The sequence below is a fragment of the Triticum aestivum genome, chromosome 6D, assembly GCF_018294505.1.
Source record: "Triticum aestivum cultivar Chinese Spring chromosome 6D, IWGSC CS RefSeq v2.1, whole genome shotgun sequence".
Lineage (NCBI taxonomy): Eukaryota > Viridiplantae > Streptophyta > Magnoliopsida > Poales > Poaceae > Triticum > Triticum aestivum.
In genome coordinates, this window is record NC_057811.1 from 483,993,752 (window position 1) to 484,015,251 (window position 21,500).

General features: G+C 45.4%; 1 protein-coding gene across 1 annotated transcript; it reads right to left on the reverse strand.

Annotated features, from left to right (window-relative positions):
* Window positions 1-15,023: 15,023 nt before the first annotated feature.
* On the reverse strand, window positions 15,024-16,721 carry LOC123142184 (calmodulin-binding receptor-like cytoplasmic kinase 2). Its single transcript, XM_044561186.1, has 2 exons — window positions 16,416-16,721; window positions 15,024-16,332 (listed from the first exon to the last, which is right to left on the reverse strand). The coding sequence occupies exons 1-2, from the start codon at window positions 16,666-16,668 to the stop codon at window positions 15,191-15,193; spliced, it is 1,395 nt and encodes a 464-aa protein (XP_044417121.1). The 5' UTR covers window positions 16,669-16,721; the 3' UTR covers window positions 15,024-15,190.
* Between the last annotated feature and the right edge of the window lie 4,779 nt (window positions 16,722-21,500).

Genomic DNA, 21,500 nt, shown 5'->3' on the forward strand with positions numbered 1-21,500 from the left:
CCTATTTTCTCTTGGTATTTCTTTTTCATTTGGTTTCGGTCCTTGAAAGTTTCGAGCATGCATATTTACTTCATGTATTTTATTTGGCATGCTTTCGTTCTTTGACCCAATATATAGGGGAAACTCCACCAAGTCTCAAATTGGATGAGATGTGCATGATATTTATTTTCATATCTATGTGCACATATTTATGTGGAGTTTGTCCTATGTATTGGTGTTTCTAACTCTCTGGTCCCAATGAGTTTGGGTACCATTTTGTTTGTGATGTTGTTCTAGGAACAAATGGAGATGCATTGGATGCTCGGCTCACTCACAAGGAAGGTGTTGTCACCATGTGCTTATTGGAGTCAAGCTAGGATGTTCAATGAACTACTATCTAATACCTTCAATTGGTATATTCTACATCCTTACAATGCTATCTAGGTAACAAGTATCTATTCATGCGTTCCTCTCGTGCATTCAACCTTGTGTAGGTTGCATCTTGGCATGATATTCATTTCATATCTTGTGATACTTGTTTCCTTTCTCAAAGCATTCCAACGATGATCTCTTTTTGCTAGTTGTGATGTCTTTGATGGATGTGTGGTAGGAGTTCATTTATATACAATAAGACCATATCTAGCCATGTGCTATGCTTCCAAGCAAATATCTTATTGGTATATTTATGACTTCCTTGTGGATAACTTGTTCTTTCCTTTTTGTAACTATTTCGTGTGTACATCCTTCTTTGTGGATTGATATCATCATGATTTTGATCTACCTAGAATCTTATACACTTGAGTAAATTTACATCTCTAGTTGATATCCATATTCCTTCACGTCCACCTTTTTCCTTGGTGGTTTTGTGAAAGGATTTATCTTGAGTGCGGGTCTTATCTCGTTGCATCTTGATGCACTCTTTTGTGGTGAAGATCTTTTTCCTCATGCTTGTCTTGACGAGGCCTTTGCCATCTTAATTGGTATCCCTCGTCTTGATGAGGCTTTCATTTTCTATCTTCACCATGTGTTGACACAAGCATTAGTTCTTAATTTGCATTTTAGTAAGCTTGTGAACCCATTTGCATGTTGTGTGTGTGTATGTGGGAAGGACATGTCTTGCACCTTGTTTCTCATTCTTTAAGACTATGTTGATGCTTAATGCTCATCCATATATTAGTCTTATCAAGTGCTTTGCCATGTCTCACACACATCCTTTTGGTTGAGCCCATTCGTACGTTGCCTCGTTTACATGTTGCTCAACCATGTGCTTATTGCAAGAGCTATGCCTTGTCTCTTTTCTTAGCCCACTTGCACTTGTTGTAAGTTTCTACCGATTTTGGGGTAGTAATGATCCTATTTTGTGCACTTGGTATCCTAATGCGAATATTCTAAGTAGTGCACAAATCATGGGGAGCTTCACTAGCGTCTTTAGAACACTCCGTTGCTCTCTCAACCTTGTGCTTGTTGCAAGTGCTAGGCTTAGTTTCTTATTTGCTCTCTTGCACTTGTTGTGAGTTTATATTGATTTTGGGGGAGTGATGATCCTATTTTGTGCCCGTTGTATTCAAATACAAATATTCTATTTGTGCACAAATCATGGGGAGCTTCTCTAGTTTTTATAGAACACTCCTTTGCTCACATCATAATATCTTTCATTCATATGGCTCGTAGGATCATTGGTGTAGTTGGTTCAATTGGTATCTTTTGATTGCTTGTTTGCTTGTTTCTCTCTTTGTTATGTCTTTGTGGCATATCATTCTTTAGCAATCTTTGTGCCTCAATATAGTTTGTGTTCCTCCAAGTATTTACCTTATGTGTATGGCTTTCCACTCTCTTGTTGAGAAATACACAATTTATGAAGGAACACTTGTTATATTTGCCTTTTAAGCTTTTCGCCCATTTTGGCAATCGATGCCAATGGGGGAGAAGTTTCAGAGAGTTTTGTGGAGAAGTTTACAGAGTTTCTTCTTGCTTTGGTTTTGTTCCTAAGCATTCGCATCTCATACTCATGCATCATTGGTTGTTGCATTGCATAGTGATGCATAATTCCTTATATAAACTCTCTTGAAAGTGTTTGTCATCAATTACCAAAATGGGTGAGATTGAAAGGGCATGCGGTGCCCCCATGTGTGGTTTTGGTAATTGATGACATTCTCTATGGACTAATGGTTGCATTGAGTTATATTTGAAGGATTTGTCCATAGGATTTTCTTGATGTCCATGTGTTGGTTTCAAGGAGTTTATGTGTTGACCAAGGTGCTATTAAGGAATTATCCAAAGTTTGTTCATGTGAGAGTTGAGCTTATTGCAAGCATGTCTTGAAGAAGAAGATTGTGTGATCATTCATGCTTACCTTCAAGGCATCATCCAAATGAAGATAGTTGGAAAGGATCAAGGTTGATCAAGACTAAGCCAAGAGTGAATCAAGTTGATCAACTCACAAAGCGTAGAAGATGTACCGAGAGGGATCAAGTGATCCCATGGTATGGTATGTGTCCATGGGCTTGCGTCAAGAGTAAGATATCATACAACCCATGGAGAGGATGACATCAAGTGGTGATCGTCATCAAGATTGCCGTGTGCAAGTTCAAGTGGAGCATCACGAAGAGATCAAGTGCTTGAAGCTTGCCTTCCATTGTGGTGGCAATGGACTTGTGAAGATGTGCGGAAGAGTGGTTCACCCATAGTGGAGTATGGGGGAGCAATCAATTAGTCTTCATTGAGCCAATGCAATCAAGAAAGGTGGTCCAACTTGAGGGAGTCAAGATCGTCATCATCTAGCTCAAGTGGACCATGTGCAAGGCAAAGGTTTGCCCTTGATAGGTTTTCTATTTTACCGGTCTCATGATGGTAGTTGGGAGACCGGGTTATAGGATCGATTGCCGTACTATCAAGGGGGGCTCTCGATGAGTATCTTGATCGTATCATTCGTAGAGAGCTCAAATCATTGCATCCTTGCATCATATTTCTTGGTTCTTGGTTGGTTTTATTTGTGATTTTTGGAGCTTATGGTCATCTTCATGACAAGCTCGAGTTCATGGAAAACCGATTTCATATGCATCTTCTTTTGTGTTTTCGGTGTTGGAGTTTTTACCGGTCTTAATTGAGAACGGGTCCTCACCATTTTATTATGGGTATTTTCTCAATTTCTATTTCTTGATATTTCTATCAAGATTGTGTTTGCTCTTGTCTTTAGCTTTCCAACAAACTTGATTTCATCGAATTCGGAGCTCGTATGCGAAAGTTGTGGTTGTTTTGATCTTACCTGTTTTACATAGAGAGGTTGTACTGCCCCATAGAGAGGTTGTACCAGTTGACCAGTTGACCGGTACAACCGGTGTTTGGAGCGGTTGTACCGCTCCAGAATTGGTCCGAAGGTTGTACCGGCTATGTACCACTCTACCACCGGACTAGTTTCTGTTTTGGAGCGGTTCTTGGGCGGTTGTTGACCGGTTGTACTGGTTAGTTCAGTTTAACGAGTACTACCGGTTCCCCGGGCTATTGTGCCGCTTAGGGCTTTTTCCTACAGGTTGGTTTTTCCTCTGCTTTGACCGGTTGTACCAGTTCGTGCACCGATTGTACCGGTCCTACAGTTTTCTGCACATAACAGGCAGATTTGTGGGGACCTATTTAAGGGGGTCTTCTTCCCCGATGGTTCCCCATCTCTTGAGCTCATTTTTGCCCCCATTGTTGACCTTCTTTGAGCTCGCTATCTCTCAATCCCTCCATGGATTCTTGCTAGTTTTGGGGGGGAAAGAGAGGGGAGATCTAGATCCAAATTTCCACCAATCACTTTCTCCTCTATGTGAGGGGAACCCCTTGGATCTAGATCTTGGAGTTCTTAGTGTTCTCCTTCTTGGTCTTTCTCTCATTTTCCTCCCTAGCATTAGTTGCTTTGGAGGGATTTGGGAGAGAAGGACTTGGGCACTCCGTGTGCCCTTGCCATTGCAATTGGTGCATCGGTTTGAATTCTCCATGGTGATACGTGGAAGTTACAAGTTGAGAAGCTTATTACTCTTGGGTGCTTGGGCGCCCTAGACGATTGGTGGTGTTCGGAGCTCAATCATTGTGGTGTAAAGCTCCGAACAAGCTTCAGGGTCTCCAATTAGGTTGTGGAGATCAGCCCGAGCAATTTGACGGGTTTCGGTGACCGCCCCCAAAGGTTGCCAAAGTGTACGGGTTCGATGACCGCCCCAAGGGTTGCCATTTGTACGGGTTCGGTGACCGCCCTCAAGGGTCCCTAGTGGAATCACGGCTTCTTGCATTGTGCGAGGGCGTGAGAAGATTACGGTGGTTGAACTTTTTTTGTATTAGTGTCATTATAATTTAAAGACTTTTTTCATTTTTTTTAGCAAAATTAACAGGTGCTAAATGGGCCGCACTGACTGCAGCCCATTTAAGAACCACAACCTATATTAATCTTGGGACCCCTAAAAACACAATATTAATCTTGAGGGGTGCCTAATGACAAGATAGGTAATTAGCGTGGTGGCCAACACAGGCTGTGTTTTAGCTTCATTTGTCGGCTCGAGTCTGTTCCTCCCCTATTTTTCATTTTAATTTCCCTCCTGTGCTGACAGGCAGGGCCCAACAGTCATAGACTTATATTATTCTAGTAATCCTATTTGGTATTTATAAGTGGGCTCCATGCCACATCAGCTATATAAGGTGCAACGTCGGCACACTTTACGTATATGGATGGAATTAGCACCGTGTTTGCACGTCCATGACAAATTTTAGAACTAGTTCGGCGTATTTTTTAAGTTCAGGCGCTAAACTGAACATCCATGGCAAGTTCAAGCACCGTTGGCAAGTTCAGGTACTAAATCCAGGCACATATAATATCATTATGAACTGCTATACACATCTAGCTTTCAACATTACATTCGTTGTATGTTTAGTTTTCTTTGAGACATTGTCACCAGGCTTTATTCAAACTGTCACAACATTTACAGGGATGAAATTCAAATCTCTGGGTTGGCCTAACTGGCAGCCGAACCCAAGTGAAAGAGCATGCCTAGAGAGATTGTGAGCCTCAAAATTTAAGCTCCTAAACTCGTGGATAATGTTTCAAGCGATAAAAAGACGCGAACGATTTGTTATTTCAGCATAATAACTGCATGTTTCGCCGATGATCCCCGCTTGATATCATCCAGAATGTTCTTGCAATCAGACGCCACATGAATTTTTTGTAAATATAAATCCTCCGCAATTGCTAGCGCCTCACGTACTGCCAAAGCTTCAAGTGTAACAGGGTTATGAATATATTTGAATGTGATTGTCGACGCACCCAAAAAGACTCCATTGATGTCCCTGAACACCACCGCTGTTGCACCAATATTCTCATTCAAAACCGCAGTGTCTACATTCAGCTTCACATGATCAGGTGGTGCTGGTAGCCACTGTGATGGCCTGCTCAACAAACTTGTAACTGACGGTTGCTTTGGAGTCGATAGAATCTGGATGTCCCTCATGAAAGCATTGACGAAGTGATGGACTTGCAACGGACTGTCATATATATCCTCTTGCATGGCTCTCCTGCGTGCCCTCCAAAGCACCCAAAGTGTCACTACCATGTCAGATCACGGTCCACCATATAATTTCTCTATGAAACCTTGTCGTTATATTTAGGAAAAATAATCTTTAATTTTATCAAACTCGACCAGTAGTTCGGTGTGTCTAATTTTATGAAAATCAACCAGCTATTCCGATTTGCAGAAGCTCATTGCATCTACTAGCTGTTGTTTGATCTATCCATGTATCTGACCCATCACCTATTTGATTTGGTGTATACTGTGGATGGGGCCACATGAAGAGCATACACATTAAAAAGACTACACCGAAGAGCATACACATTAAAAAGTTGTCTTGCCACAGGAAGGATGTTTTTTTTGCGGGGGCCACATGAAGGATGTTAGCAAGTATGTTTTAATTAGTTTTTATGAGATTCTTTCGCCGGGTATATCTCGATTAGATATTTGGCATGCAAGTACAGAATAGCTTTATACATCCAATACTTGATTGCGCATGTATTTAGTTTTGATTAACTAAGATATTAGATTAATGTTTAACATAGTTTTGTATTATGGTGCGTTGCATTATTTGGTACAGATAAAAATATCTTACATTGAAATTGAAATCTGCTAGTTCAATTTTTTTGGTACGTCCGTTGATGTGGTACTAGGTAAGCTCGCTATTATGCATCTAAAAGATGTGATCACAACTCATTATCTATTCCAGTCCTCCAACCAAACAAAAGTTATGTTTATCCGATTCAACTCTAATCTCCTCAACCAAAACTGTCCCATCCACTCATTTAACCAGACACTCAAATTGGTCATCACAACCCTAAAATTCTGGATTGCCGTAAACCATCCTTCCTTGTGCTTCAACCCGACGCACCCCAAATTCCCAGCATCCAACCAAACATAATGCATTGTACTAGAGAACAAAAAGGTTATTTGTAGATCATCATTCATGGCATTATAGTGCATAATTTTTTGAATACGAAGAAGTAGGTTCAACAACTCTTCCAAATAATTAGTACCACACCTCCCATGAATATCGAAACCAACTGTAATATCTTATTCACCCAAATGTATAGGTCCCAAATAAGATCCCAAATCCAAGGTACCTACTCCCTCTGATCCATATTAATTGTCACTGCTAATATGGATCGGAGGGCGTACTAAAGTCGGGCATTTGTCAGCATCGGAATAGCTAGTTCCATGTCATACCATAGTAATCTTTTCGAGAACCAGATTCCAAAATCCTTATAGAGAGCTGTTTACGTACGATAAAAATTCGTATGACCTGACTGATCTGGTGTTGTGGGCCCAAACCTCGGGGAACAGGCATGTCTCTTGTCGTAAGAAAATCGTATGAAAAATCATCATACACAAGGCAGTTTCAATCCTTATATGTGAAACCTTAATCAGTCATTTAGCACAATGCACAATAGTGTGTGCATTCATATAGATCTAATCACTAGTGCAAACATATTTGCTAGGACGGAAAGTAGAACTGTCGTTTGGTTGCACTCTGGCTTGTCAGAGGTACTTGATCTTTGTAATTCAGACCGTAGCGCTGCTGCTATTTGAGTAATACAATTATCAACCGCAAAAAAAAAGATCTAATCACTAGTGCAAACATATCATTTTTTTTGCAGAAAAAACATCCATCATAAGCAAAACCCTCACAATGTTGAGCAGTCATATATATATATATATATATATATATATATATATCTTCATCACTATCCTCACAAATCGCTTTAATTATTGACAGACGAACTTGTTCAACGCTGAAATTTCCAAACCCAAAACTGAGAACTCGACCGAGCTGGATCCATGCATATTTCCGAGCAAAAAAATGGAGTAAGATGATGCATGGAAGCAAGTCGATCGTATCACTGACCCGCAGCACCGAGTCTCAGCTCCAAATCCAACTCCTCCTCCTCTTGTTCGCCGTGATCGCCGGCATCATCCTTGGCTTCGTGGCACCCTCCTCGATCTCTGGCGCTCCAGCTTTGATCTTCCTTGCCACGACCGGCGTCGTCGACATGGCCGAAAAGCCGGAGCTCCCGCGGCGGCCGCTGGGCACGGATCCTGGAGCTCCCTCCAGCGGCGCCGCTCGCCTCCGGATGAACCAGCACTCCGTACGCCAGGAGCGCGTCGATGACCGCCGGCGACTCCTGACCGCAGATGCCGGCGCCCCTTGGCGCCGCCTTAGTGGCTGGCCGGTCCTTCCGGTGCACGTTCATGTGCCCGCCGAGCGCCTGCGCCGTGGGGAACCCCCTCCTGCAGAACGCGCACTTGTACGGCTGCCTCGTCCCCTCGTCGTCGTCGTCGTCGCCGTCGTAGGGGCGCTGCCTGTCGTCGTCTCCGTCGCCCCCGCTACGCATGGTCCTTCTTCCAACCTCCTCCTTCCTGCCCCCATCGCCCAGCTCCATGCCTGAACTCGATCGATCGGACCAGACTACGCTTGGCCGGAGAAAACTAGCTAGGGTTTATGGCTTGGAATGCACCTAGAGAGAGTACTAGTCTTGGGGAGATCCGAGACGCAAAGGTAGCCAAGGTCAAGCATCGATGGAGAAATGCAAGTGTATGTCACTAACTTACTACACATTACTGTATGATGATGTGTGTGATGCTGTTGTTAAGTGTTTCTTTCCATCATCCTGCCGGCCGGGACACTTGTTTTTCTGGTCAAGTTGTTTGTTGGTTAGCACTGGCCGGCCTGCAGCAGGACCGTTTCTATAACTTTCCAGTTAAGGTTTGGTCATCCTCATTTTGTAGGCTTGTGCTTGGAAAATCAAGATAGATTTCATTGCATATATAACTACACATGACTGGTTCAACAACTGAATTTGAGTCAAATGTTTCTAGCTACTCCTGTCTCGAGTGCCAGGTGATCGACTTAATTTGTCTTAGTGACAAATGTGGCCCTGGAAATGCTACTGTATTACAATATTTTGGAATTATGCCAAGTGGCACCACCTTAGTCCTCCTCATATGTGTTTTTCCCTTCTTTTTCTTTCGAAGTTTGAATATTGAAATGTGTCGATCAAGTTTTAACCCATGACTTGTGATAGCTCAAATTTTGCGGCAAAACAGCTTAGATCAAGGTTTGCTGCCAGAGCGAAAACCCGGAGCGGTGGCTTGGCATGCACAGGAACGCATTAACGGCTAAAGGCACGCCATGGTTGACAAAGGCGATTCTCAATAGCAAACGATGTTAATGACAACTTGCAAGGGTGGTGATTCCAACTTGTGGTGCCGAGCGTGCTGATGGTTGAGCGTGCCGGATGCGGCGGCAAGATAGCGATGGTCATACATGTGGAAACAGGGATGAGAGGGGCAGGGTAACATGTTGTGACAAGTTTTTTTGTCTGTTTGTTTTGAGGATATATGTTGTGACCAGGCTAGTACGAACGGCCGAATAATTTTGATCCGGTTCTCTTAGTATGTAGGCGACGCATTCTCAAAGTTCCATGGCTGCATTGCTTACACAATAATCTTGTAGGGCACGGGTATGTCTCGCTTGTAGCGAGATAGTATCTCATGTCGCCTGAAGAGGAGCATGTGGTGGGCCGAATCAGTAGGGACGTTGGTTGTCATGTTGACGTATTTTACTTCAAATGCATATATTTCAAAAAATTCAATTTACTTAAGAAGTATCAACCCATGAATTTGAAAAAATGTTAACGTAGTATAGAAAGGTTGTTTGCACAATTTTTTAAACTATTGATAACTTTCAAAAATAATGTTTGTGACAGTGAAAAATGTCCCTGTGTTTCAAAAAATGTATGCAAATCTTTTATAATGTAAGAAAAATGTATGCATAATGTAATAAAATGTTCGATACCATTAAAAAATGTACGTGACATTTTATGGGATATTCCTGAGTTTCAAAAATAAATGTTCATTGCATTTAGAAAAATGTTATGTACAATGTTAAAAAATGTTTGCATAGGTTAAATAATGTTTATTTCCTTTCATCAAATGTATGTGAAATTTTAAATAAATATTCACGTGTTTACAGAATATGTCCATAATTGTTTTTCATTTTTTATACAATACAAAAAATCTTTGAGTAAATTTTTTTATTTCCATTAAGAAATGTACAATGTGTATTTAGAAAATGTTACTGTGTATTCAAAAAGTGTTCAAAACATGTATTTTAAAATAATGTATATCATGTATTTAAAAAATGTCCAACGTATATCGAAACAATGTTTCCCCCATGCTCTATAAATGTACATTGTGTACTGAGAAAAAGTAGACATGTGTTGAAAAAAACCCAATAAAAACAGACAAAGGAACAAAAATAAAAGCAAATAAACCAAAATTAGAAACAAAGAAAACAAAAGTATAGCGAAGAAAGAAAGAAAGAACCAAAAATCAATGAGAAAAAAAGGAAACCAAAGTAAAAAAACAAAGAAAGCAGATGAAAAAAAAACTACAAGGGCCATCACGAGCAACAGCGAGCAACCACGCTAAGTGGGCCGGCCTGCTAGTCGTCGCCTATTGGCAACTATTAGGAATTGGTAGGAGTGAGACATAGCTGTCGCGAATCTAGTAGGGTTAAACTAATCCTCTTAAAGGAGCCCTTATTGTTGCTTGGTTCATGATTAGTTGGCCCACTTCGTGGTCTCAAAAAAAAAGTTAGCCCACTTCATTTTTTTTGTATTATATATTTGTTTACTAATAGAGGTTATGGCCCGCTTTTGTGATGTATTGCTAAACTGATGTGATTGCTATGGAAATTCTATGGATTGATTAATGGATATCTGGCTTCTGTGTTGTGTTGTAGGTGGCATCAATCTAGCGGACTTGTGCATGTATAAATAGGAGTGACACGAGCTACAGAGTAATTCAGAATGCCCACAAGAATGGTCGCAATTAATGGAGATAGACATTGTAGAAATAACTCAGCACCCTAGCTCAGTCGAGACGTATTCATATCTTTTAGAATCAATGTACTTGTGTATATAGTATGCAAACAATAAAACTAAAATAATAAATATATAAAACACCAATATTATGTGTTGGAACTAGATGTAAACGATACGGGGTGGGAATTTGCATTTCAATGGGATTTTGGAGACACATAAGTGAAAGTAGGTGTTGAACGGGTAACAAGAATAACAGAAAATTTATGGTTTCTCCGCTGTTGGGATGGACCTGAGACAAACAAAAGAAACTAATTTGAACATATACCATGATGAACATCTCATACAAACCTCAATATAAACATCAAGTGGATAACTCTTGGAAGTAATTTGATATCAGCATCCACTTGATCAATATTGGTGTTCGATGAAAAGTGACACGTTCCAAGTCATAGAAAAGAAGGGAGATCGTGTTCTTAGATTGTCATTAATGTAGCATGTTTCAATAATATAGAACATCATGTCAGTGTACAAAAAGAAGATCGTATATATTTTTGCCAATCGCTAAAAGTTATACGGTAGACATCTATTTTAGAATTTAATCATCAATAAGAATTCTACCTTGAATGATCGCCATGTGATCCTACAACGACATTCTCCTCTCACCGTTGAGGACACACGATCACACATCTCATAGCAGAATAACTATGTACTTGAAAATGTAATGCAACTCACATTTGAAGTAGTCAATACCGCGTCAATACTCACATTTGAAGTAGTCAGAAATTAACGAAGCGGAAAAAACTTGCAAGAAAGGTAATAGAGTTAAGGTTTGTAAACTTTTGTTATCATACTCCTCGTTAGTGGAGGTTCAGACACAAAGTCCTAAGGCTTGCTACCACAAAGTTCAAAGCCTCATGAATGTCGCTGACAAAGAGGCCGCAAAGTGTATGCCCACTTGTACCACCATGGCTTGTTACCACAAAGGTTAAAACCACACTCGGAGTAGATCTTCACATAAAGTAGGAGGCCTCTTAGCGTCACAAACTTCTTGGTTTCTTCACACTTTAAAGCCTCCCAAGAACACATAGACGATCTAGGAGGCGCAAATCTAAACCACTAGGGTTAGCGTATAATGTCCTTCGAAGCTCAGCACAACATTTGATAGGTGTTGACTAAAATGGTGGGATGGATGGGGTATATATAGGCTACACATAGAAATGCGACTGTTGCACACTTTTTGTGTACAATACAGAGGCTCCAAGTGTTTTTCTTGGAGGAATCATACCAATCCAAAGGTCAACTTTACACTAGCTCGGATGGCCAAGCATAATCTCGCTCGGAGGGGCCTAACAATGATGGTCATAGTGCTTAAGATACTAATATGCCTCTTGGAGTGTCCAGGTCAAACTAATCAGAGGGACCGAACGAGACTTTTGTGTTCAAACTAGCTGACTTGGAGTCTCTGACATAAGTCACTCAGAGGAACTGAACATGAGTCGGACAAATTATGTAGCATTCCTACAATCTAAATACCTCACTTAGAGAATTTGATTTGCACAAAATGCAAACGGTTATCTCTTTCAAAGGGAGTCGGAGGTTCTGGATGGAGCATGGTTGGAGGGTCCAAACAAATGAAACAATGAGAGATGGACTAGGAATACTGAGGTTATAGAGGGTCTTGGGGGTTTGATCTTTAACACTTTGCAAGAGTATCTATAACTCATAAAACCATTATCCCATTTTGAAAGTACCGGCATACCGATGGACTCAAAATAGCATTTCACGGTAAAAAGCTATGGAATAGTCCTAAAATCTTGTGATCCTTGAGAATTGGGGGTGGGGAGGGGGTCATAATCATCTTCCCTAGCATCTTTTGTGACCTAAGTTGATAGACACTTAGAGCAATTGTTAGTGGCTATAATCAGGATGTCACACTTTCAAACCAACATTGCAACTCAATGTTGGCGCACTACGGGATCCGATGTCCTTGCTAGCACGTCCGTGCAATGGATAAGATGTGGATACATAGCTGCGATTGGCAGATGATGCACTCGCACACCCATATAGTTCTTCACTGAAACTAATATGGGTGTTGCTGGATGGAGACCTGATTTTTCAAGATTTTGGAAGATGCATAAGCTCACATATAGTTGTTGAACCTGTTAGAAGTATACATATAAAACCAAAAAATTGTGTGATGCCTCAGCCTTTTGGGTCGTGTATTGGACAAATAGAGAAACTGGATGATAAACCTGAAAACAAATAGACTAGAACACATGTCGCAATTCATGTAACCTTGTGGGACCTAGAAGCAAACACGAATAAATAACATTAGCAAGTGGACTGAGACTCCACTTGAGTGTCCTTCCCTATTGCCTGGTTGAGCGTTAGGAGTTTCAGGCTGCGGACATAAATATGGATAACGATACTCTGAAAATGATTGTAGGCGGTCACATGTGCCAATGGTATTGAGTAACATAACGATGCACAAAATCGACATGCCTTGATGGGTCAGCATGTGATCCTTCAGTTTAGGGGTAGGGGGGGAACTAGGATCAGGTCATGCTTAGGGCTAAACTAATACCCTGCAAAAAGCAATTGGCAGGGTTGTTGTTAGACCTGGGGCCATTGCCATAGCTGCCCAGGCCTGGGCAGAGATATCACCATCAAGAAGTATGTAATAAGCGGACTGGCTATGTGTAAGTCACTTGGAAATTTATTTTGGGTAAGTCGATTTTTGGGCCAATAGATTAAGATCCAACAGTTGTCATTCTTTCTTCTTTCCCCAGCTTTATTCCTCCTCCAACTATTCTTTCTCTCACAAAATTTACTTATCCAAATTACAAATCCATTCAACTTACATATTGCTATTGTGCATATCAAATGTTGAGTATATTGATTATTAGGACAGACGAGATAGACTAGGATTTGTTCTGGCTTGTCTTGTACTTCAAGTTGATCATTGTACTCCTTTATATATGCCCACGAGACTCAAGCAATAAATCGAATATTCCACCAATCCCTCTCTCCCTTATAACATGATATCAGTTTCCAGGTTCTAAACCCTAACCGCCGCCGCTTCCGCACCTGCGCGTCGCCCCTGGGGCGGTCGGCCTCCATGACAGCCGCCGGGGGCCGCGCCGCCCGTACCTAGGGTTCGTCCGCCGGTCGTGTTGACCGGCTGCCCTAGAGAGTCTTTTCCCCGAGCCCTTGCTCCGGGGTTTTCTCTCTCCTGCCGGTCATCTTGATCGGCGGTTTCTTTTTGGTTTTCCGATCTAATCTTGATCGGTTTGCGTTGCCCATCGGCGCCGTCGACCCCGTGCGCCTCTACTCCAACACCGGCGCGATAGAGCAGCTTCTTCACCGACCCGGCGGCCTCGCACGTCGTCCGCGCGTCTGCCCTCTGGTCGCCCCGACCCGGCGGCCTCGCGTCATGCGGCGGCCCTTCACCGCCCTGCTCCGACCGGGAATCCTGCATCACCCCGACCCGGCGGCCTCGCGCCATGCGGCGGCCCATCATAGCCGCCCTACCGCCGTCCATCGTCCCAGCTTCATCCTGGACTCCGCCGGCACCCCGTCTCCACCGAGCGGCATTCCCGACCTCGGGCGCGATCGGATTGATCACCTGCCCGCCGCCGCGATTCGCCTCATCTATGCCGTGCAACCGACCTGGCCCGTCGGTGGCGCGCGCCTCCGCAGGCCCCATGAAGACTGTCCTGAGTTCAGCGCGCCCCTCTACCGATCGAGGAACGGGCTGCCGTTGTGTCGTCCCGTCGGGCCGCAGCGCCGCCGTCCTGTGGTTCTTCTCCCGGCTGCACCGACCCGCGTCACCGCTGCGTCGCCCCTTCGGGCCGTAGTGCCGCGGCCCGCGGTCCACCGCCGCCCCGGGCTCCAGGCCATCCCCGTGGCTGCACCGACCCTCGCGCCGCCGCTGCGTCACCCTGTCGGGTCGTAGAGAGCGTGGCATGCGGTCCACGCCGCCGTCCGGAGGCCGTCCCCGCTGTTGCACAGACCCGCGCTCCACTGCTGCGCCGCCCCTTCGGGCTGTAGCGCCGTGGCCCACGGTCCTTGCGACTGCCCCGAGGTCTTCCGCCGTCACCCCGACCTGCCCGCCACCGCTACCTCGCCCGTTCGGGCCGTAGCGCCGCGGTCCGTGGTCCATCGCAGTCCCCGCGCGTCGACCTCTCGATCGTGGTATGCGCCGCGCCACCTCCCTTGGCGCGGGAACGCCACCGTCCGTGCCGGTCTTCGTCACGCTGTCGGGTTCCTCGCCTACTTCGAGCACCGCCGCCGCGCTCTTAACCAAGCCGCCGTCACTCCTCTTCGGCCGCAGCCGCTGCCGCCCGACCACCTGCTTCGTCTTCATCCAGCACCAGCCCGTCGCCAGCGTCACCGTTATCTTCCTCGGCCACTTCGTCTACTCCGACAACCGCGGGCGACATCGGCCCCGCGCCGATTGGCGCCGCACTCGTCGTCGAGTCCTTCTCTGATGGCCTCTCCGACTTCTCCGACATGGACCATTATGTCACGAAATTGGTGTTGAGCGATAGCAAAGCGTAACAATGTTAATATGTTACAAGTCAATCAACCTTGCAAGATAGATTTCTTCTAGCAAAAGTATCATGAGAAGTCACACGGTATTCTCTAATGCACTTTAATTTGTATGAGTATTACGTCAAGTGTTTAATTACAAGTCGCTTGTTTCATGGTCAATTGCCCCATTTGATCAAGTCTTTAAAGCTATATATAGTTCACGTGTCGTGTTCTCAAAAATAAAATAAATATTTACAAGAATAAGGCCAAATCAAAACAAAATTACATCGGGCAGAAATCGCCGGTGGTGCCTGTGCTGGCGCTGGAGGAGCTGGCCCGGTCGGAGAACGCGTCGGCGGCGGCGGCCATGGCGGACACCGTGTCCCTGTACGTCTTCCTGACGGCCCAGAGCGCGCGGCAGCAGTCGTCCATGCTGGGCCTCTCGTCACGGACGGGCCCCATGCACCGGAACGCCAGCTCCAGCACGGCCTCCACGGCCGTGGCCGTCGCGCCGGTCCGCAGCAGGCACGGGTCCAGCACCTCCTCCGCCGCCTTCCCCTCGACGAGCTTGCGCATCGCCCACCGCGCCGTCAGCCGCTCCTTCATCTCCCGCTTGGGCTCGATGGGGCGGCGCCCGGACACCATCTCGACGAGGAGGACGCCGAAGGAGTAGACGTCGCTCCGGTCCGTGAGCTGGCACGTCTTGAGGTACTCCGGGTCGAGGTACCCCGCGGTGCCCTTGACCTGCGTCGACACGTGCCTCGCTCCCCCGCCGCCGTCCTCGCCGTGCCCAAGGCCGCCGGCGCCGAGGCGCGCGAAGCCGAAGTCGGCCACCTTGGCGCGCAGCGAGGCGGTGAGCAGGATGTTGGAGGACTTGATGTCGCGGTGGATGATGGGGTGGTCGGAGTACATGTGGAGGTAGGTGACGGCGTGCGCGACGTCGATGGCGACGTCGAGGCGGGCGGCGAGCTCGAGGAAGCGGCCGTGGCGGCGGTCGAGGTGCTCGCGGAGGGTGCCGTTGGGGACGTGCTCGATGACCACCACCCGCTCCTCGCCGTGCTCCAGGTAGCCGTAGAAGCGGACGAGGCTCTGGTGCTCGATGCGCGCCATGATCTTGACCTCGCTCCGGAACTCCACGTCCACGTGCGGGTTCTGCATCCGCTGCTTGGCGCGCTTCACCGCCACCACCGTGCCGTCGGGGAGCACGCCCTTGTACACGGCGCCGAAGCCGCCCTGCCCGATCTTGAGCGCCGGCGAGAAGTTGCTGGTGGCCTTGAGGATCTCCTCCATGGTGAACACCGAGCTCTGGAACTGGTACTGCTGCTGCGTCTGCGATAAACTCCTCCGCCCGCCGCCGTACAGCCCTCCTCCTCCTCCCGTTCCTCCCCGGAGCATCAACGCCCGCCCGGTGCCGTAGCCGAACGCTGTAACAGTAAGACCAACACAGTCCGGGTGACGGAGGGGAATAAGCAGACCGGCCGACCGTCGAGAAGAAGGGAAGGCTTACAAGGCGGCTTCTTGATCGCGTCGTCATGCGCCGGCGCCGGCGCCTGCTTGGACCTCTTCTTTTTAGCGGAGGTGGGCGACGAGGGCGTGGAGAGGGAGCTGAACCAGACGCCGATGGACCGGAACAGCGACTTGGCCCGGCCGCTGCCGACGGAGAGCTGCTGCGACCAGGCGGGGCTGGGCGCCGGCCCGAGCCGCTCCCGCCGGCCGGACCCCGACGCCGACAGCCTCCTACGGTGGTCGCGTCCGTCCATGTCCCACACACAGGCCACAGCTACGTCCACAACTCCAGCCAGCGAGCCGGGCGGCGAAGTCGAAACCGGTTTATAGGAGAGGACAAGGGCGCGGGCGCGGGCGCGACCACGTCCATCCAAGGAAGGCCGGCCAGCTAGGCAGCGGCCCAGTGCACGTGGGCCCTCGTCGCACCATACAATGTGTCTCTGTATGTGGGCCCGAGGCTGCCCCGGACCCACTCTGCAGTGCTATCCAGTGTGCTGGACCTGGACCTGGACCTGGACCTGGCAAACGATCCAGCGAAGAGTGGAAGAGTTCTCTACCAACTACCAAGAGCTCAGCTTGCAAGCATTTAAACGGGCACCGCAGGTGGGCCCACCCCTCGCCATGGAATTAACGTGTGCCGCTGCAAGTGGGGCCGGAACACTTCGGGACCCAGATGCAGTCGTTGCAGTGTTTCTAGGCGACCTTTTATAAATGCTCATTGGTAGAGGATAGAATTCTTCCACCCGCGCCATCCGTTTGCCAGATCAGCTACAAGGATTCACTTAAGAATCATCATACCACTTGATTTCCCTCGAAAGTGAACTGCATAAGTGGGGAGTAACTTAGACTAGTAACATGTATGTTACTAGTCTATGGGGGTGTTTGGTTCAGGGACTTTTTAGTCCCAGAGACTAGAAAAAGTCCCTAAAACCAAACGGAAGGGACTTTTTTTACAGGGACTAGAAAAAGACTCTACTAGGAACCAAACGGGAGGGACTTTTTCTACAGGGACTAGAAAAAGACTTTACTAGGAAAAGACTCTACTAGAGAGTCTTTTTTGATTAGTCCCTGGGACTAGAAAAAGTCCTAGGACTTCTGAACCAAACACCCCCTATGTTACTACCTTCATAGTGGATAGTAACATATGGATGGTAACATGCAAACCTTCATTAATTGAGATATAGACTCATTTTATCTTGGGATGTGTTATGTTACAGTAACATACTCCCTCCTTTCCAGTTTATAAGGCTCAATTCAAAAATCTCACCAACCAAGATAGATGGTGAGTGGTGCAATAATTTTTATAATTTGCAAAAGCACCTAATTAATGGTCTTGTTTTCCTCAAAAATTTATGTTACCAATGTATTAATTGCAATGCATGCATGCATAAAGTACATGCATTGGTCAATTTTCTCTTAACACTTGCATGCAATTATTTAATGCACCTTGGAATCCGAACTTGTGATGGGGAACAACCAAATTGGGCCTTATAAAATGGAAAAACTAATATTTTGAGATAAGCCCTATAAACTGAAAATGAGGGAGTATTATGTTATCACAAGCATCTCTTTCCTCATTTACTCCATGCCACATAAGCAATTTTTTCTTAGGATGTGTTATGTTATTACCTAAGTTACTCCCACTATCACTATTAGGGAAAAGGCTATACACAGAATCTTACCAGCAGCGCGCTTTAAAATAAGGCGCTGCTGCTAACTAGCAGTAGCGCGCTCGCACAAACCTCGCTGCTGAAATAAATGTATCAGTAGCGCGCGTACTCTAAGACGCGCTACTGCTATAATTGCCACGACGCCGCCGCGAGGCTAGTTCTAGCAGCAGTGCGCTAATATGAAGAGCGCTACTACTAGGGACCATAGCAGTAGCGCATTTACACAATAACCGCTACTGCTAAGTTTACTAAAAAAATTAGTCCCACCTCGCTTCGTGAAGAGAGTTTGTACCACCTTAAATATACTACTTCTCAAACTTTCACAACCACTTGATCTTCATTGAACTCTATATGTAGAATTTATGGCCGCAATATGAGTACTCACCAGTTTCTAAACTGGTGAGGTCTCATATTGACAAATCAGATTATACACAAAAAGATCATTGATGATCAATATATTTTTTATGTCTATTTTTACATGCTGACACATAGCAGTAGCGCGCTCTTTGTGAAAGGCGCTACTGCTAGGTCGTTTAGCAGTAGCGCCTTTTGATATAGCATTCCATCTCCCCCACTCTCGGACCTATCCGATCCACTCACACACACACACTCACTCGATCTCGCCCTCAACCCCCACGTCGGTCCTCCCCGTCGCCCCTCCTCCGATCTGCGCCGCCGCCACCTCCTCCTCCTCGCTGGACTCGGTACCGGCCTCCTCCTCCGTCCTCCCTCTAGTCGTCGTTGGCCGGTCCCTCCTCGCTCCACCTTCCTCCTCCGTCTTCCCTCCACTCGCCGTCGGCTGGCCCCTCCTCGCTCCATCTTCCTCCTCCGTCCTACTCTCTTCTCCCTCCTCGAGTCGCCCCTCCTTCTCCCTCCTCCCTCCTCCATCTAGTTGGATTTAGTTGATTTAGTATGTAGTTGATTTAGTTGATTTAGAACATCTTGATTTAGTTGATTTAGTAGGCTAGTTGATTTAGTTGATTTAGAACATTTTGATTTAGTTGATTTAGTATGCTAGTGGATTTAGTAGGCTAGTTGATTTAGTTGATTTAGTATGCACTATTTTATTGTTATTTTTTCTGTACATGGATAGGTAGATGCTTTTTTTTGTAATAAGATATTTTTTGGTAAAATGTAGGTGCCAATTTAGTTAAATTTGCCACTTGTTTTTTTAATCAATTATCTTAGGCAATAGGGACCAAATGAGATGAAATGTCTTGGTAGGTGGTACCCTTATTTGGTACATATTTGTGAAAAGTTTTTTGGGCAATAGGTGCCACTGAAATGCTTTGTCCATAAAATTGCTTTTTGCGGAAGAACCAAAAATATCACATGCTACTGTTTTTCTTTCCTGTGAAGTGAATCGTTAATCCTTTGCTCATATTGCTTTAGGAAAATAGCGCCACCACCACCACCACTATGTCGACTGTGCAAGTCAAGGTGCGCCAGCAGCCTTGCAACTGGCAAGCTATTCGGCATCTACTTCCAGCCGAGTTTTCGTCATGCGGCGGTAAGAAATTAGATGAAATGTGAGGTTGAAATTTTTAGTGTTGGCATTACTGCATTGTGTCATTTTGCTTTTTTTTACACAGATCGTCCCATGCAATGTGAGGTTAAAATTCAACAAGCTGACATGAGACACTGTGACATTTGAGGCTCCTGGGGGCCGTACACTATGGAGGTCGAGAAAGGACGCAATATGTCGCAGATTGGAGGAGATGGATGGGCCCGTTTCCTTGCCCACATGCGTCTTACTGGTGGTGAGTTGATCAGCTTCTCTTTCAGAGCAGAAAGACCCAAGTTGGCTGTCATTTATCTCAACCTGGTGGAGATGACGAAGATGATGAAGATAATGAGGACCCACTCGATGAAGATGATGAGAACCCACTTCATGAAGCCATCATAGCTCAAAGAATGAGGCTGAGCGAGGAGGAGGTGTGCAACCTATGGGACATAATTCCGCCACGTGATGACTTTGTCGGGGTGTCATTCGTGACCCGCCTGACAAGTACCATGGTTGATCGGCATGAAACGGTATGTTATACGTACTGCCTGTAGTAATTTGATGATATATATATATATGCTTTATTGTTATACTTACAAATGCAAATTATTCAATGATATGCTTAGTGAATCCGATGATATGCTTAGTGTAGAGTCCAATGGTATGCTTTGTGGAATCTAGTCGATGATATGCTTTAGTGTAGAGTCTGATCACATGCTCTTATTAGTGTAGAATCCAAGGAACTATTAATAGTGTAGATAATCCATATATACTTATTAGTAGAATTCATGATTAGTTAGTACAAATGCGTAGTACTGTGTCTTTTGATAGTGTAGAAATCTAGACTTAATAGAAATATATTTGCAAGAGTATGTGCGAGGCTATTTATTAATTGATATGTTTTGCTTATTCAGAAATTGCCAAAGAACCTATCTGTGAGTTGTGGTATCGAGCCTGATGAAGAAGGCTCAACTGGACTACGCCTTACCGCAAGGGGCTCCGTCACCACCTGTACTTACCGCATGGACACAGACGGCCGCACACACTTAAACTCGGTTGGGTGGAAGAGATTCCTCGTTGGCAAGAATCTTCGTGTTGGACAGGCCATCCTAATTACTATCAGGAACACCCACCGCCCAGGCTTGAGAATGATGATCGCCGTCGATATCATCTAGAACTACATATGTGTGTGTGGCTATATCATCTAGAACTACATATGATGATCGTCGTCGATATCATGTAGAACTACATATGATGATCGTCGTCGATATTATCTAGAACTACATATGATGATCGTCGTCGATATCACCTTGTACTGCTTGAGGATGCATGTTGAGTATATATGAAATTGTTATCTAGTACTCCCTCCGTTCCAAAATACTCGTCGTGGTTTTAGTTCAAAATTTGAACTAAAACCACGACGAGTAATTTGGAACCAAGGGAGTACTACCTAGTACCTATAATGCTTTATGAAATTGATATCTAGTAGTACCTAGCATCTGGAAATTGCTGTTTATTGAAGCTAAAACGGGGTAGGAAGCCGGGGGGAAATGATGAAAGATATAGCAGTAGCGCGGGGCCAGGAAATCGCTACAGCTAATTAATAGTAGCGCGTTCCGGAAAAGCGCTGCTAATACAGTCCATAGTAGTAGCGCGGGTACAGACCGTGCTACTACTAACAGTTAGCTGTAGCGCCTTATTGATAGCGCGGCTTGCCCGCGCTGCTGATAGCCTCAAAACCCGCGCTACTACTAGGGTTTTCCCTAGTAGTGTATACAACGAAATTTGTCGGTTTTGTTAATCATAATTCATAGACGCTACTCTCACCGTCCCATAATATAAACGCTCTTACATTATGGGACGGAGGGAGCATTTCTTAGGCCGAAATCAATTTTTGGGTAACACAATTTTC